General features: G+C 34.7%; 1 protein-coding gene across 9 annotated transcripts in view; it reads right to left on the bottom strand.

The window, feature by feature from the left end:
• The window catches only part of KIAA1109 (KIAA1109 ortholog), a 196,994-nt gene that overhangs the window by 14,015 nt on the left and 164,140 nt on the right, over positions 1 to 18,839 (bottom strand). For 7 of the 9 annotated variants that reach the window (XM_043487162.1, XM_043487171.1, XM_043487179.1 and 4 more), the window contains 15 exons: positions 17,547 to 17,800; positions 16,565 to 16,780; positions 15,201 to 15,381; positions 14,445 to 14,646; positions 12,693 to 12,854; positions 11,937 to 12,076; positions 10,132 to 10,333; positions 8,199 to 8,399; positions 7,245 to 7,424; positions 4,685 to 4,822; positions 3,739 to 3,996; positions 2,678 to 2,828; positions 2,122 to 2,279; positions 1,818 to 2,010; positions 1,378 to 1,595 (listed from right to left, as the gene is read on the bottom strand). In XM_043487162.1, the coding sequence (XP_043343097.1) occupies positions 1,378 to 1,595; positions 1,818 to 2,010; positions 2,122 to 2,279; positions 2,678 to 2,828; positions 3,739 to 3,996; positions 4,685 to 4,822; positions 7,245 to 7,424; positions 8,199 to 8,399; positions 10,132 to 10,333; positions 11,937 to 12,076; positions 12,693 to 12,854; positions 14,445 to 14,646; positions 15,201 to 15,381; positions 16,565 to 16,780; positions 17,547 to 17,800 (2,854 nt within the window). Of the gene's footprint in view, positions 1 to 1,377; positions 1,596 to 1,817; positions 2,011 to 2,121; positions 2,280 to 2,677; positions 2,829 to 3,738; positions 3,997 to 4,684; positions 4,823 to 7,244; positions 7,425 to 8,198; positions 8,400 to 10,131; positions 10,334 to 11,936; positions 12,077 to 12,692; positions 12,855 to 14,444; positions 14,647 to 15,200; positions 15,382 to 16,564; positions 16,781 to 17,546; positions 17,801 to 18,839 lie in introns of those variants that run through there. The other 2 variants (XM_043487196.1, XM_043487203.1) reach the window with 2 other exon arrangements.

An 18,839-nucleotide genomic window follows, 5' to 3' on the forward strand; every position in this document is an offset into this window, starting at 1 on the left:
TAAAGTAATCACAGTGATGATTTCTGGGCAGAATGTGAGGTTTTTATTTTTTGCTTGGATATCTACATTCTTTCCTAATGCACATTGTTTCCCAATGCACATGTACTGCTTCTGTGATAATAAATCATTAAAAGTTATCCTACTACAGACCACCTTTCACTTTTAACTCTATCAATCTAGTTAAAGCCACCACTGTCTTTTGCCTGGACTCTCAGGATATCCTCCTTACAATGGTATTAAAAGTGTAAGTGTGTAGTAATAGCAGTTATTGTAGTAATAGTGATTACTGCAGTGATTTCCTTACTTTCATTCTTAACCACCTCAGTCTGTTCCCCACACAGAAGCCAGAGTGATGCTTTAAAAAGGATTATTTTTGTAAGAAGTAAATCAAATAGTATCACATCTGTTCAGAATTCTTCCAGTAGCTCCCCAACATATTAAAAACCTTATCTGCAGCTTCTTTGAATTCATGTTCAGTATTTTCCTGCTTGCTCACTGTTTCACCACAGTGGGCCGGCCACCTTAATGATCATCAAACAAGCAAGTTTCCTCCCAACTGTAGGGGCTTTGCACCTTCTCATAGGATGCTTTGCCTAGAACTCTTCTTCCAAGATCTTAGCCTAGCTCTTTCATTTTAGAAAAGGTTTCCTTTACCACCCTTTCTAAAATATTTATCCTCACAGACTGTCATTCTCTATATTCTTCCCCTGCTTTGTTCTTTTTCTCAGCACTTCTCTCTACCTGAAATTATCTTACACATTTGGTTATTAGTTATGGTCTGTCTCTCCCATTAAAATTTAATGGAGAATAGGAACTTTCTTCACTAGTAGATCCCCTATGCCTAAAACAGTGCTTAAGAACATAGTTGATACATAATATTTGAATTACTGATTGAAAATAATAAACTGTGCAACATGACACAGTCAATAAACCCAAATTCAGACATTCTGATTCCATGGCCCGTGCTCTGAACCAGAACATGGTATTATCATAATTAATATTCAAGAGCATGGAGTATAATTGAATGTATTAAACAATCAAATGAATGTGAATAATGTAATAAGAAATACAATGTAAGTTATTCAGAATCAAAATCATTAGTTGTAAGTAATTATGTAAAAAGTATTAATTTGTAATATAGTGATGTAGTTTGTAATAATGATATGATTATAGATGGATTGTGGCAGGGGAGATAATGAATGAATGTCTTTCCAAATGATGGCTTCTGATTCCATTGGTGGGTAGGACATGAGTACTTTGCTGAGTGAGTAGGATAAAGAGCATATGGACCCCTTTGTAAGTATGATATTTAAATGTTTTAAATTAAAATTGTAACACAGTGAAAGATATATAAAGTCTTAGTTTTATAACTCTTACATTGTTCTTGTGAACTTTTCTCTAGGTTATTAGTCATTGTCTTAGGTGGAAGATAAGGAACTGGTCCCCAGGTAGACAGAGCTCGTTTGCTGGTGTCAAACTGCTGAGTGAAAAATTCCTGGAGCTTCATTCCTATTTTTATCAGGTCTGGTGTAGTTGATCTTGATATCATTACTTGGAAAATATCCCACTTCAGATCTCCATGGACAAAAATTTCACTAGAGCATAAAACAGAGTCTTTATCATACATCTTATAGAAAATAGTTTAAAAGCACCCAAAAAAAAAATCTCTTCCCCACCAGCTTTTCATTCATATTAATTGTATGACATAAAAATCATGTAATTGCAGGAAAAATAGTTTGAGTCTTTTCACTGGATGATAGAAAATATGTTAAGAGCAGTCATGTAAAGTACTGAAAAAGTAATATTTCACTAAATACCTTTTATCAGTCATGCTTGAATCCAGTGTGTTATACAGATTTACTTTCCATTCATCTTGAAGTTTGAGGTCAGCATTACTGAAGATACCCATGAGAATACTTGAGCCCATGTAATCCACACGAGCTTCCGTAGAACCCATAGTAATCTGAATTTTGTGACTGGGTTGCTGGTTTGGATGTTCAGAAATATGAGCTAAAATAGAAACAGTAATGACTTTTCACAGAAATGCCTAATAAAAACTCATCAAAATCAATTTTCAAATGCTTTTCTCAGTATATTTTTCAGCTATAAATTTCAACATACCAACCATCTCCAAAGCATTTACATCTATAGTTCCTCCAACTACTCCTCCTTTAGAATCTAACTGTGATCTTCCCAGACCAACAGACATGCTTATTTCTCGATCTCGATTACTTCCTACTGACAGGCGGCCTTGGCTCTTCAAACCACTAGTTGTCCAGCTATCAAAAAGAAAAAAGGCTTATTAAATAGACATATGGCTTCCAATGTCATGAATTAAAACAGGAGTTATATGATTTCAAAAAAAAAATTGGACAATGAAAATACATTTCTTATAAAAACTATGGTAAACATTTGAATATTAATAATGATGCTTTCTTCTTAGCTAGAAAATTATGCTATTTTCCTTATTTTCTATCTTTTTAGAGCATGTATTTCATGCTGTTTTTATGTTACAGTATCTTTAGGATTAAACCATTTTCAGGATAAAGCAATTTATCTATTGTCTTTACTGTCTCAAACATTTCAGCATTTGAAAAAGGTTTTGTATTGCTTTACAACAATTAGAAAAATTATATATGGTGATTAAATATATTTTCTTTGTATCTGAATAGCTTACGTTGTATTTCCCATTACATTACTCATATTCATTTGAACGTTTAATTGCTTCAAGTTGATAGCAAACACGACAAGTGTTTCCCATGGGGTCCCTTGTTGGCTTGCTGCTTTGTTTGATTTGTTAAAAGGAGTTGATGTTTTTGAAAGTGAATCTAAAAATAGAACATAAAATGTACATTTATTTATATAGATGTTCAGCCAATTACAAAGCAAAGATCACTCCTATTACTATAATCCAAAAAGTAAAATTATGATATTTCTGTGTTAAAGCTAACTAACATTTACTAGCTGTCACACTATCTCTAAAATAGTATTTACCATTTACTGACTGTTCAGTTTTACTTCTTGAAGGCTCATAAAGGTCTGTATGATCTCCATTTCATATGAGGAGATGCTGGTGTGCATGATATACAGCAGCACGGGTCATTTATCGCCCTAAGACTTTCCTAACAAAGCCGAAAATCATGTTGCTGCTGCCAAAAAGAACTTGGAAGGCAGGTACCATTATGAAATGCAGAGGCTCACCGGGATGCCTGTCTTCTGTGTTCTTATGGACTCAGTATGCATCTTGAGTCCTGGCTTTGCTCATTATACTCTGTAATTATACTCTATAATCTATTACCTTGTGACATTAACTGCACCATTTTATGTACTTAGACACAAGTCGAGTGTTGAGCACATAAGAAAGTTAAAAACTAGCTGAATAAAAGAATGACAACTTTTTCAATATCAAGTACCTTTTACAACACTGTAGGTTTGTTTTACTTCTAACAATAACTACCATATGGAGCATGCTAACACTATGCTCATTTCTTTCTCCTTATCCCTTTTCAAAGCAACTAGCCGTCCAGCTCTCTCATCTACTAGCAAATACTGTGAAGTGTGTGTGTGTGTGTGTGTGTGTGTTGTTGTGTTTGGAACTCCTCCCCCCACCCCACATCTTCCATAAAAACCTTTAAGAGAATTTCTTCCTGCAGTTGGGGCAAAAATCTGGCAGTGACTAATTAAGATTTTTATATTAGGAGCTCTAGAGGGCTACCGATAACAAAAGAACAGTGTTACCTCTTCGGGGAACTGAAGAATCGGACACACTCCTTGACCTTATGGAAGCTGGGGATTTTAGGCTCTGAGCTGCTGTCCCTGGTGACATGGTGCTGTTCGTCATGTGCTCATTGAACACATTAGGTGACTGAGGCATGTGGGTGAAGGAGGCTGACTGACTAGGCTGCTCCCAGGTCCTGCAGTAAGCTTTTCTTGATGATTCAGGAGAAAGGTGTTGGCTTACACCTTCAATGGAATCAGGTGTCCCTGGGCCAGATGCTAAAAGGAAAGTAGATAACAAAAACAAAATTAACAGGATAATATCTCCATGCTATAAAACAAGAAATTTCACCACTCCACCACTTCTAATCACATTTTATATTTCTTCAAGTTCTCTGAAAACTATACAATGTCCAGTCTGCAAAGTTCCAGCATGTTATTTAATTCTCACAGAAAATATATGAGAAGGGTAGGGCAGACACTCTGTCCCATATTACAGATGAGGGAACAGACCTAGAATCCAAATTTCTAATATTTTCTACTGTATAATGCTAACTCTTAACTGTCACTTACACAGTGTAATACTACAGCAATATCTATGTTGAAGAGAAAAAATGAAATATGGTAGCATGTCCCTAATATTTTCTATTTTCCATGTTTAACCATGATTAAGTTGGTTAAATTTATTCATGCATTTCCAGATTTTACGGAGATTATAGGGTAATCATCACAGAACAAAATAATCCCTGAGGGAGCAAGCATTTTCTGACCTCCAATGCTAGTACATTCCCAGTGGTTACCAGCACATCAAAGGGGCTCCACTGACATTTACTGAATGAGTAAAACAACTGCAGGGTAGTTTACCAAGTAAGACAAAGTTTGTGTTATCAGTCATGGATCTTATCATTATTGTAATCAAAATTAAAAGCAGCCTAAGTATAATCTATAATTACATAAACAAGCTTACTTGGCAAATTAATAGTTTGGTCTCCAAGGAATAGGCGTCTTGCAATACTCCTCCTATACCAGGCTCTTGGAAATGCCAGAATTTCACTGAGGCGGCGCATGTCATATTTAAAGGAAGCAGACCCTATATCACAAACAGCTGATACATAAATAAAATTTGTTAGAACATATTTCCAAAACCTTTAATATTTTCACATAGTAGATATAATATTACACAACTGAATTATAATACTGTTACAATTCTTGAAATACCAAAATGAGATATATAGTATGATCAGTAAGTGATAATGTGTTCCTTTCACAGCTGATAAAAATAGCACATTCTAGCACCATTAGTTCCACTTCCATTTTTGAGGTGAGAGCAAACTGGAATTCTGTTACCACTTTATCGTGAAATTCTCACACAGGACCTGAGATCAGTCTTATAGACAGCTTCCAGCTTTAACATAGGGCTCCTCTCACATACGGAAAATGAATCATCAGGATTAGCTAGAATACAGACTTCTTCAAAAGCAGCTGCAAACCAAGTAACTGTATGGCAGAAGTTAGTGTTTTGTGAGTGAAAGTCACTCAGTTGTGTCTGACTCTTTGCGACCCCATGGACTGTACAGTTCATGGAATTCTCCAGGCCAGAATACTGGAGTGGGTAGCCTTTCCCTTCTCCAGGGGATCTTCCCAATCCAGGGATTGAACCCAGGTCTCCTGCATTGCAGGTGGACTCTTTACCAGCTAGGCAACAAATTGTCAGTCTCAAAGTGTTCTGATGGCTGTCTTGGGGTTTTTGCTCTGCTACTTCTGCTTCAGGTGCTCCTCCAGTCCTCCACCAGAGCTTCTGTTGCATTCACATGTCAGCGTCCCCTAAACCTGAAGTTCCCATTTCAGCCTGAGCCCATATCCACACAGCCCAATAGCCAATTGCCTATCAGATCCTTCCACCTCACTGTCATATAAGCGTTTCCTTCTTTATTTTCTAAAGGTAGTGACCTCACTGCCCCTTGAGTTACCTAAGCTAAAAGCCTGAGGCAATTGTTGTCTCCTCTATTGCTCCTCATACAACTTGTCCTTAAGCTTGTGGATTCTCATATTTATCTTGAAACCATTCTCTCTCTTTTTTTACTATCACAATTCAGGCCCTCATCCCCTATTGCTTAGTCTACTTCAGACAGTGTCCCCAAGCATCTTTCCACTTTACCATCTCTTACCATTCTCCCGTCAGCTCTCTTCCTAATCTTAAGGATCATTCCTTTTTTAAAACATAGGTTTTAAAACATAAAACATTCCTTTTTAAAAAACATAGATTATTTTATAATTCATGTATAATTTTGGTTGTTCTTTTTTTTGTGGCAAGAATACTTAACATGAAATCTACCCTCATAACAGATTTTTCAGTGTACAGTACAGTATTGCTATCTTTAAGGACAGTGTTGTCATACAGTTCTTAAAAACTGCTAATGGCTTCTCCTTGCCCAAAGGATCAGAACCCCATTTTTTAGCATGGTATGAGTCCCCCCACCCCACAGTCATGTCCTGGGCTGTTTTATCAGCTTTACCTCCAGTCAAGTCCTCCCTGTCTCTGGGCCCATCTACTTTGTACAACTAACTCAGTGTTCAGTTACACCTATGCTTTAACTCAGTGAATCAAAGTATGATCCAAAAGCATACTTTTTGATGCTCTGACCATTAAATACCATGTTGCCATAGCCAAGAATATTCCTACATAATTTTGAAGACTGGCCCCAACATCATATCCTTTGTGAAACCTTCTCTCCTCTCTTATATGAAACAGAATTTGTTTCCTCCTCGTTAAGTAAGCCTCTATTATAGGATTTGTCACACTGCACTGTAATTTGTCTACTCCTAAGACCTTGCCTTATTCACATGGGCATCTTCAAGCACCTAGCAGGGTGCCTGGCACAAGTTCACTGTAAAATACAGGCTCAATTATATGTTTGCTGAATGACCAAACATATATTGTGTTGAGTGGATTAAGTGTACTTACCTGTATTTGTTGGAATAATTTTTAAAGTTTTCACTCACTTAGTACTCTGAATTCTTCAAAATGTTCTACTCAATTTTAAATACTCAAATCACAGTGTACAGAAAATGAGCAAGTGATTTGTCCATCATATATAACTAGTTAGCTTTATAATAAAGCTAGTGATACACAGGTACACAACTCAAGATCTTACGATACCAAGTAAAAAATTTTCAACACCCATTCCTCCTTAGTGTTAGATTTTATAATTAAAAAATCAAAAAATAAGTCAGAAGTTGTACCAAGTCATGGTAGAGAAGTGAAGAAGCAGTTTTTAGTGACTTAAATAGGCATATTTTGGCTCTTGTGTGCTATTTCCATGTATGTATCTAGAAATCCTATTTCTAAAACTGATATCTCACTGGACTGAGATAGTACTTGGCTGGAAGTTATTCTTCTCCTTTAAATCAGTTTATCACTAAATGCTTAATATTATTAAATTATTTAATATTTAAACACTTAAAAGGAGGCCCTTATTTAATTCTGGAAGAACAATATTTCAATTAAAAAATATAAAATTGAATACCAGATATATTTATTAGCGTAGTATCCATTTTGCTTGCAGACTTGCTTACAGACTGACTTTCAAAAAATGAGGCACCTCCAGAACGCCTTATCCGAGACAAACTCACTTTTACAAACTCGAGATTTATACTGAGTGAGTCTTTTCGACCAGTGACTGAAGTGGGTTCTTCATCTACATTCCCTTAAAAAAAAATACACGTGAAAACACACACACACACACACACACATATATATACACACACAAAAATCCCCAACAACTAGTTACATGAAGTTATTCAATAGGCTATAATATGCTATTAATTAAAATCACTTAAATGAGGTTAAAAATTTAAGCAGAATGACATAATGAACACTGGACATTCCTAACAGTAATAGGTTCAAGTCCATAACCATAACTGGTGATTTTTACATCTCAACAAAAACCAGCACCTACATGGAGTGTATCTATTATTTGTCTAAATAAGTTAGTAACATTCACTAATACCAACATCGTATGTATTTTTAGTGGTAAATCTGTACTTTAAAATGGCAGTGGAATTTAAGTTCACTAAATAGTCTAGTCATATTAAAGAGTATCATTTTAAATTAACAAATGTGATGATGTACAAATTTAAAATTTTAACTATTGACAGAATATAACTTTTTATACAAATAGCAATTTGATGAAACATTTAAACACTTAAGTAACATAAGTAACCTCATATCTGAAGAGATTACACAGTGTATATCACTTATAAAATATTTTGAATTTTAAAATCTTATATGATTTACCTACATTACTTATTTCATATTTCTGTTTATTTAATGTAGAGACAGGATAGATATTATCAAGAAGAAAAATAAAGTTTCTGATCTCATTTTATATCCATTAATTAAAGATAACATCATTTTTAAAAAGATGAAAACTTGAAAAGATGTGATAAATTTGGAAAAGATGCAAACATGCTAAGTATACCTAATCCTCCTGATCCAGGTGTAAGGCCAGAAACAGCGGTTTTTTGTTTCCCTGCTCCATATGGATGAAATACATAAAGGGAAAAGTCAGACATGCATGCAGTGAAGCTCAGCCCAGAGGAACTGCTGCTGGAACTGGTCAGATCGGACTGACTACTACTATGTCGACTTCTGCCAAGAGGGCTGCCTAATCCTGATGAGCCTATAGGGAACACAAGAAACCCAAAATAGAATAAAACACAGAAAGTACTAAAAAAAACTGTCCTTAATATAGTCTCAAGAACCAAACATGATTTGAAAATAAAATGGAAATAGTCAAACATTAACTGATCAGTAGATTTAAATCCTTAACATGAGGGCTTAGATGTATTTTCCTGTTAATATACTGTATAAACCAGGGCTGAATATTCTGTTCATTGTTGAAATAATTATTTATACATATGACTGGCCAACTCCAAGGTTTCCTGTTTAATTTCTCCTTTGTTCTACTGGAAGCAGGCGGTTGGAAGAGGTACAAAATAGCTGAGTGTTAAGCAGTGGAGGAGAATGAATTGTAAAAAATCCAAATCATACAACTGGAGTCCACATTTCCACAGAAACAGTGGAAACAGAGCTACATACACAAAAGTAGAAAGTTAAAGGTCTCTCTCTTAGAAATCAAGAAGGCCTATTGCCAACATTCACCATGAGTGGAACAGGCTAATTTCAAAGAGTTGTCAAACTCTTTCCTACTTTATAGATTTTATACTCTGTAACCTGGAGTGTTTTATTCCCCCAGCTGTCTATGTGGCTAACTCATACTTACCACCTTCATGTTTTCACTGAAAATATACTTGTTTGCTTATTATCTATTTCTCCAAATTCAATTCAGTTCACATTAGCAGGGAATATGCTTGTTAGCTAAGTTCACTACAGTATATCCAGCCCTTAGCACTGATCCAGAACTCAGTCAAGTTCATAAAGACCTTTTCAAAGAATGGATATTGTCATAATCTACATTTCTTATACATTTATTCTCATCATCCTTCCTTCCTGCATGTTTTATTATGATAACATAAGGGGTGCTACTTCACTTTTTCATTTTCTAAAAGAAACATGGGCATAAACATAGATTATAAATAAATAATAAATAGCTTATTATAAAATAGCATATTATATTCCTTTCATTATATATTCCTAGCATAGTGCATATATACTGCTATAATAATTTGTGTTAATTTATCACATTTTGATATTAAGAAAAAAGTGAATATTCCAATATCTGCTTTAGGGGTAGAACTGTTAAACTGTCTTTTTATTAGTTCTCTTATCAGTTCTTTTACATTTTCATTCATTCTGGCCTTTCTTTTTAAAAATGTCCCATAAAATCTTCACTTCCTGCATTTGTGACCTCCAGAGTTTTAGGGCAGAAATGACACTGAGTGGAAAATGACTGTCTCATCAGGAAATCATCGGTTCTACTCTAATACCTAAACCTTTCATGAAACGGATGTTTGGATTAAGTAACAACATTTTACCACTAAGATTTTTTTTATACATAAACACACAATTTGATATACTTTTAATTCAGTGTGATAAGAAATCCTTGCAAGATAATACTACAGCTCTTACCTACCATTTGCAACACTGATCACTCATAACGTAAAAATACAGCATAAAATAAAACATTCAAAAGTACTTGAACACATTATCATTCACACTTCACATTACATGTGATATGCACATGAATGGACAACAAAACGCTGTGCAACTGCCATTCCTTGGGTATAATGAAATACACTCAAAACTTTGATCCACTATAGATTTTTTCTATAAATACCCTAATTCTCAAATATTCTCCTTTTCCAAATATATTTATTTGGAAATGTTTACTAATTACTATTAAAATAGTACTTGGCTTTTTATGCTAATTGAATAAAAGAATGTTTCCACACCTGGTACTCCAGTTTTGCTCGAGGAGGTTTTTGTTCCGCTTGGAGGAGCACTACCTCCAGGGGATAAGGTCTCTGCAGGATATGCAGCCCCTAAAGTCTCCAGTTCTCCTCGGTTTGAAGAAAACACCAAATCCAGGGATGGCAGCTTTAGCATGCATTCTACTCTTGACACTGGTAAACAGCTAAACTTGATCTGTGAGGGCTGAAAAGTACAGAAAGACAAAGAAAAATTTCTAGGAAGTGAAGTCGCTCAGTCGTGTCCGACTCTTTGCGACCCCATGGACTGTAGCCTACCAGGCTCCTCCATTCATGGGATTTTCCAGGCAAGGGTACTGGAGTGGGTTGCCATTTACTTCTCCAGGGGATCTTCCTGACTCAGGAATCGAACCTGGGTCTCCTGCATTGCAGGCAGGCACTTTACTCTCTAAGCCACCAGGGAATTAGGTGATTAAAAATTTTTCAGTTGGACTCCAGAAATTACATTCAGTTTCCATTTCAGTCTACATATATCAAATTTATTATTTTGAGTTTAACGCCCTGCCCTCCCTTTTTCAAACAGACACATATACATTAACCAAAATGCATTAACAAAATCGTATCACTTTTAAAACTAAATATTTGAGGAATTCTAAACAGTAAATATGTAGGCATTTCGATAATTCAGAACATTAAATTTATGTCCACGTTGTTCATAATCAAATATTTTAAAGCAAGTAATTTCTTTATGCCAAAATTTTAAAAGGCTATTATTGCATTTATAACTGAAGCTTTACAAACTCTCCAGGCCTCACTTATGTTTTCATCAGATCTTCAAAAAAGCTAGTGCAAAACTCCAGAAGATCAGACTGAAATTCTTTTGGCCAAATTGCTTTTATAGAAATTAATCTGAAGAAATGATCATTAGTGTTTCTTTTATTCTTGAGACTGATCATAAAGTTTTAATTGAAGGTAAACTAAACCTTGAAGTTTGGATACAAGTTAAATCCTCCTTAATAAACAGACTCAATTGGATGCTAATATAACATATCTCATTTTACTGTGCTTTGTAGATGTTGAGTGTTTTTTTTTCTTTTTTTCACAAAATGATAGTTTGTGGCAACTCTCCTTGAGCAAGTCTAATGGTATAGCTTTTCTAATAGCATTTTTACTTAAGGTAGGTATTGTTTTATTTTAGATATAATACTATTATATACTTAATAGAATATAGGATAGTGTAAACAATTTTTATTTGCACTGGGAAATTTAAAAAAGTAACTTGCTTCACTTCAATATTTGCTTTATTACAGTGGTGGTCTGGAACTTAACCCACAGTATTAGAGGGGAAACCTATACTCCAACAGACCTGAAACAGGACTGAATTTTAGAATAAAATTATTAAATACATGATTATATAACCCTTAGAAGAATCTAAAAAAGGTACTATTGTGACTTTATATCTCAATTTCACTTTATGTCTGCCCACAAATAACCATAATGATAAGAAATACAGATGCCATGATATAATTTTTAAAAGGCATAATGTGCTAAAAAAGAGTTTTAACTTACATATTTTACCTTTGCCACAAAAGAATGAGATCTCAATTTTGAACACTCAAAGATATGAACTTCCTCAGCAGACAAATAAATAACACATAAAATTGTACATATACTTTCCAGAGGTTCAGGCAACCTCTAGGCCATCATAGACATACTAGAGGTCCACAAACCTTAAGAAAACTTTAAAAGCAATTAATATTGTAAATGTTCAGATAAACTTAAAAAAATTTTTTTCTTTAAAATAAAAAGGAATAGATGAAGTATATTACCTGAACTCGTACATAAACCACAACATCTACAGGGAAGGAAGAGTAAGCAGATGTTGAAGATGATACTAGTGATGTTGTTGATTCTTCCATAGGATCTGGTATTTCAAAATGTCCCATATCTTCATCTTGAGAGCTAACAGCTTAAAATATTTAAAGTTTTACTGTTAGCGTAAAGGCAAACTATTTATTAAAAGATCTTTTTCTCTTTTGCTAGTACTGAGATCAGGGTATGAATGCACAGAAACACTGGCTTCTGTAGCCCATTATTCATTACATCTTCCCCTATTCAAACCTCTTACTCATTTCTTCAAACTCTTGATTCCTGCTGCTGTACCAAACAACATACAAAGAAAATGGTAATTTTGCCATTGTCCTCAAGGGGTGTTTCCAGTCCAAGAGTCACTCTAATATAGGACCTGTTGTTGTTTAGTTGCTAAGCCATGTCCAACTTTTGTGAATGTGTGGGCTGCAGCCCGCCAGGTTCCACTATCCATGGGGTTTCCCAGGAAAGAATACTGTAGTGGGTTGCCATTTGCTTCTTCAAACACAGGATTAAGGATGTTAATTTTGTCATTAAGTAGCTGTAGCCACGGAGGAATCATAAACCCCACCAAGACTAGATGGTATCTCAAGTTCTTTTTCAGTTCTATAATTCCTTTATCACTGAATGTATTATAAAAGCATTACAAAATCCTTCTAGTAACAGGACCCCAAAATACATGTGATGGGCAGTTAAGTATTTAAGAGGACACTCACTTGTATAGTTCCTTTCAATTGGTGTAATTGGGATAGTTTCCAGAGCCTTTTCCAGAAAGTCTAATAGGCAGGGACTGATTACCATTTCTTCTGGCAATGACTGAAGTGCTACCCAGGCATATAACTTGGCTGTTTTTACTCCTCCACTTCCTTTTCCTTTGGCTAGAAGATGTACAGATGTGAGATGAATTTAATAGTTTCCAGAAAACATAATTTTGTGAGAAATTAGAATTATATGAGTTTAATCAGGTGAAGCACCTTATACTTAAAACCATACAAGAATGCAATAAAAATAGGTTGATAGAAATCTTATTGTTAGAATACAGAGATGATCAATGATGTATATAAATACAACAGTTACTCCTACTTGCTCTAGGTCACAAATTTTGGTTCAGTTTTTAAAATTTATACTTCGCTAACTCTCTCATTATTATTTTAGAATTTAGTCTCTCATTTAGTATTATTTGTCCACTTAAGAAGATATAGAGGACTCTGACTAATGAAAATTTGTGGCAAGTGAGGAAAAACATCAGTTTTTACACTTTCTTAGGTTCTTGCTGTTCTTACCTGGTAAATATTTACATGCCTCCTTACATGGGCTGCATCTCTCCTTCCTTCTCCCTGACTAAATATTTCCACATCAACAGAATGATATAACAGCTAAGATTTAGATAACTTTGGCTTAGGTTTCCAAGTCTACCATGTATTAATTTGCAAACCTAGGAAAAAAATTCAACTTTTATGAGCTTTAACTTTCTTCATATATAAAATGGAGATAATAATACCTGCCCCGTACTTAATGGACATAGATGTGTCTTGTCAATTTAAAAGTGATATAAAAATATTAGGCATTATTATCATGATTACTGGCTACTTTGAAAGATTAATGTATCAAGTTCCATCTCTCAAATAAAGCTTTTTCACTAATTCTTGTCCAACCCAATATAACCAATTTTGGAAATTCTACTATATATATAAGGTATTATTCATGTGGTATACTAGCCAGATTCTAAAATAACTTCCAACGGTCCTTTCCTCCTGGTATTCATGCTCTTGTGTAGTTCCCTCCCACACTGAATAAGGGTCACCTATATGATCAATAAGATATTGTGGAAATGATGGTATGTGACTTCTGAGACTAAGCCATAGAAGATATTGAAGCTTCAGCCATGTATTCTTTTGGATCTCTCCTTTTGAAGGAATGTCAGCTGCCATGTCATGGGAACACTCAAGCAGCCAGTCATGTGGGGAAAGACTAAAGCACCAGCTTGTCAGCCATGTGAATGGGATATGATGGAAACAGATTTTCCAGACCCAGTCAAGCATTTGGATGACTGTATCCTTACCCAACATCCTGACTGCAACTTCATAGACAACTGTGAAGTTAGATGCACCCAGCCCAACTGCTTCTGAATTTCTGATCCACAGAAACTATGTCTAAGATTATAAGCCACTAAGTTTGGGATAATTTGTTATATAATAATAGATAATAAATATGGTTTAAGTTCAATGTATTCTGTATACATAGATCTAAAAAAATAAGTAAAAACTGATATTCTAAGGTAATAGTAATTTGAAAACTAGGCAAAAGGAATTAGCTTACACTTCCATACATGAATTTTGTACAGTCATTATTGGCAAGTCTAAGTCCTTTTTTCTTAAACATGTGAATTTGAAAGTCTTACTAGAGCAAGTAGGTGATGACTTAAAATTAATTTATGAAAAAAGTTAGAGTATATTTTCCTTAAATACCTGAGGGAATAGGTGGGGGCTGGGGAGGAAGTAAGGTGTTAGTCTTGCTCTGGACAGTGCAGGGTAAAGGAGGAGAAGGAGGAGATGCGGCACTATCTTTCATACCATACAGCTTGGACTCTTTAGAGAGTGTTCGTGGCAAGGAAGATCCTCTGGAGGCATTAGGTGATTCGGTCTTTAGAGTCTTGGAATTGTAATGCAACTGTATTGAAACAAATAAACTTCCAAAATTAAAATTATGCACATGAGGAAAACAAAGAAATGTACTAAAATTTGGCAGAAAGAACACTGATCCAGGAACCAGAAGATTTCACAAGTTAGCTTTGTGATTCTAGCAAATTCCTTATTAGCTTTTTTCCACTTTTAAAGTGAAAAGAGATCATCCCAGATACTATTTTAAATTCTTTCTAGCTTAACATTCTAGGAATGTATAATTCTAGAATCTAAAAAAGTTGCAATAGGCAATGTTTTGCAAACATGAATATCAATGCTTAGAAAAGAAAATTAACTTCTTCCTGTCAAAATTTCATGGAAAATTTCATGCACATGGGGCAATGTGCAATTTAGAAGGTTTCATGTTCAGAATACAACTACATTAGAGAAAACTTCAGAAAGTCTCATTTTAATGTAACTAGTGTTGGACAAAACTGAAGTGACTTAGCAGCAGCAGCAGCAGTGAAGGAAGAATATATATGATAGAAAATAAACCTGGCTAATAATCATCTTATTTCTTATCCTAGATATTTAGGTTTTTACCTTTACATCAACTCCAGGAATATAAAATACTGTTGTTTCTAAGTCACTGGGCTTTGTTTGTAGAGATGATGGCACTTTCTTGCCAGTCATTAAATGGGTGGTAGAAGCATAATTAGTTTGAAACTTCTTCTTTTTGGAAGGAGATTCTTGATCTAAACTCCTGGAACTTCTGTCATAACTCCTATAAAAAGAAAAAAATGTTTTTTTATCTTTTTGGAAGACATTTCTCTTATATTGTTTAAAGTCAAACTTTTTTTTTTTTTTAAAGTCAAACTTTTGTTAATAAAGTTGAAAAAGTGAGGTTCATCATTATCTCTAGCTAAACTGGCTAATCCTTGCATGGATGAGGTTTATGCTGTATGTTCCATAATTATACAGGGCAGTTACCTTTGTCCTTTCCTGAGGTCACAACTCTTCCAAACGAAGGCTGAACCAAATGAAACTACTCTTTACTTAGGTAAATATAGCTGAATACCAGCAGTTTATTTTGGCTTATTGCAGTTCAACCAAAAATAAACTAACATTCTTTTTATCATCACTATTACACTTCTAAGACTTGAACTAGTTATACTGCCTTTTTATCATCTCATTGTATAAAAATCTTTATTAGACAGTGAGACATTTAAAAATCTTTTATTATAGAAAATTACAACATACAAGTGTAAATGGAATGGTAGAATGAACCCCCATAGGCCCATCTCCCAGCTTCAACAATTGTCAGCATTCTTCCTACGTGTTTCACCTGCATTTCCACCCATTTCTTATTCATCCACTAAATTATTAATATTGTTATTTTCACTAATTTTTTTTTAGATTAGGAAGAAAAAGCAAAACAGAAATTCAAAGAAAAATGAATCTAACTTTAGGCCTGTTTATACAACTGTTTTTTCAATGGTGGCAACGTAAAGCTACAGTTACAGCCTGAGCAACATTCCAGTTTACTGAGGCCTCTTTGTTCAGTTGTTTCACAGTCTTTCTTATTTCTTTATGAATTCATCAAACTCTCAATAACAAGACACATTTGAGTATTGCACCGTCCTTTGAAACAGAAATGTGAGTAACAGGATAGGGACTACGTGAGGAATTCATACTTGGAGAATTCCAAAGACAAAAGTGTTCAAATTAACAGATTTGCAGAATCTAAATCAGTCATCCATTTCTAATCACCAAAAAGTATTATACATTTGCTTAAAGAAATAGAATATTACATAAATGAACAGTCAAACACTCCAACTATGATTAGAAATACTCTTTTAGGTCTGTATTTTGGGATGTGGGGAGAAATGTTTGTTATGATTAGTGATATATAAATAGTATTCCTAACAAATGAAGTTATATGTACCCCTTTCTGACCAATATCTTACCTTCTCAAGCTTATATCATCATGTTCTTGTAGAAGGGTGGTTGGGTGGAGCACACATTTTCCACTATCAATTTCAACTCGAATATCAAGTTCAAAGTCAATATTTCTCTCTGTAGCTGTGCCACTAAGACTTCTGTTGGCTGGGGCTGTTGGCCAGCGTTCTGTAAACAGCTGATGAACAGCAGCAAAGCCTGTTGCTTTTTTACGAGATGTATGTCTAGAGGAAGAACAGCTGGTCATTATATTGTAGTAAAATAGGAAGTTTTCAGCAAACTATTTTCCAGCATGTCATGTGAGCGATGAAAGTGTTAGCTGCTCAGTTGTGTCCGACTCTTTGTAACCCCATGGACTGTAGCCTGCCAGGATCCTCTGTCCATGGGATTCTCCAGGCAAGAATACTGGAGTGCCATCCTCCAGGGGATCTTCCTGACCCAGAGATAGAACCTAGCTCTCCTGCATTGCAGGCAGATTCTTTACTTTTGAGCCAAATAACTTTGGAAATAAAGTCTGTAAATAAATTTTACTATTTTATAAATTCACACAAATTACCCAGATAGCTTTTACTTACTAAGGTGTTTCCTGTTTAATGGAGTCACACTTTATTCAACAACTATGTACTGAGGAATTATTATGTGCCAGGCAATGTGCTAAGTACTTGGGACACAGGCACAATCACTGACTAATAAAGAGTCTGAATATCAGAATATGACCTACATTCTACATTTTGGAGGAGATTTCATTTCATAAACTGTAAACTTTAAATGCTACTTTCCAGATTTTGTTTGAAAAAAATGGGGAAAGAAAACAATAATGCCAAATGGAGCTAGATTATATTAATAAATCATGGATATATCTCAGTCTCACTCTGGCTAGGCACAGTAAGATTTATTTGTTTTTCTGTAAACATTAACAGTCATAAAATGTTTTAAGCTCAGCTCTAGGGTACTGCCTAAGGATCTTAAAACAAAAAGGCTACTACTCACGAGGGTTTCCTGTAAATATAAAACCTTTCCCTCTCGTGGTCGTCATCCTTTTCATCTTTGTCAGAATCTTCACTGGTAGAAGACAAACTGTCATCCCGTCGACCCTCTTCAGACTGGAAAGAAATGCCTGGTGAAAAGCCTCCTGGAGTTTTGGGAGAACTGAACACGGAATATGATCCTTCACTATTTGATGAGTAATGGGAAGGACCTTCAATGGTTACTGACAAGAGGTCCAACTCTGTCTCCTCTGGAAACTGAATGTAAAGAGAGAAAACATGAAACAGGTTCATATTACAAACCTCTTTTCAAGTTGAAAAAGGAAAAGAAAAAATACATGTTTAAGCATTTAAAATCTCAAAATTGGATTTCCTCACTCTGAACTGAAAAGTCAGCTCTGTGAACATATGAAATGGCATATAAAACAAGGAAGGAAGAAGTTCAAACCACAGAAAAGTCATACCACTGACACAATAAAAATCAGAGTGAAATTTTACTTTATGTAAGCATACAGCATCATGTGAATTAGTACATACCGTAATTCTTTAAAGAACAGTTAGTCATGGTATGGAGACAAGAGTAAACAGTGTGATCCACTTTAAATTAGAAGGTCAAGAGAGCAGTTAGTGACGGAAGAGCATGCAGGTGTTAGCACAGAATGCACTTTGTGCTTCTAGAATACTTTTTGTGAATACATCTTTTTAAAATGGGCCTTAAAGGACTGAAGAAAGATGTGTAAATAGTTACATAATTAAGCATGTCAGCCAATCAAATGTAAGAATCCTATATTTTAAGGTGAATAGTTTGTATAAATATAATGTTGTTCCCTGAGGACTATACCATGAGGCCATTTCATTTAAATAGGCAAAAAAACAAAAACAAAAAACCTTCTATGTTCTAATTTTGATTCCAAGTTTTGAGAGCTGCTCACATATCCTTTGAGAATGTGACAAGCCTTTGAAATGTATAATGTGCAAGGTAAATTTATTGATACTATAATTAGATGCATAGTGAAATCCTATAATCAAAATTTCAAACATTTGCAGAATCTAGATTTTCTTTATAGCTTTTCTTCAAAACATCATTTAGTAAATAAGTAAGTTATATTTTATAAGAAAATCTTTGATTCTTTAAAGCTGTGCTAAGAGTTTACATAGATAAACATCCCTTTGTTTTATATTTACTTTCTATTTAACCGGTTTCCCTTGTAGTTCAGCTGGTAAAGAATCTACCTGCAATGTGGGAGACCTGGGTTTGATCCCTGGGTGGGGAAGATCCCCTGGAGAAGGGAAAGGC

The sequence above is a fragment of the Cervus canadensis genome, chromosome 1 (genome assembly GCF_019320065.1).
Source record: "Cervus canadensis isolate Bull #8, Minnesota chromosome 1, ASM1932006v1, whole genome shotgun sequence".
Classification (NCBI taxonomy): domain Eukaryota; kingdom Metazoa; phylum Chordata; class Mammalia; order Artiodactyla; family Cervidae; genus Cervus; species Cervus canadensis.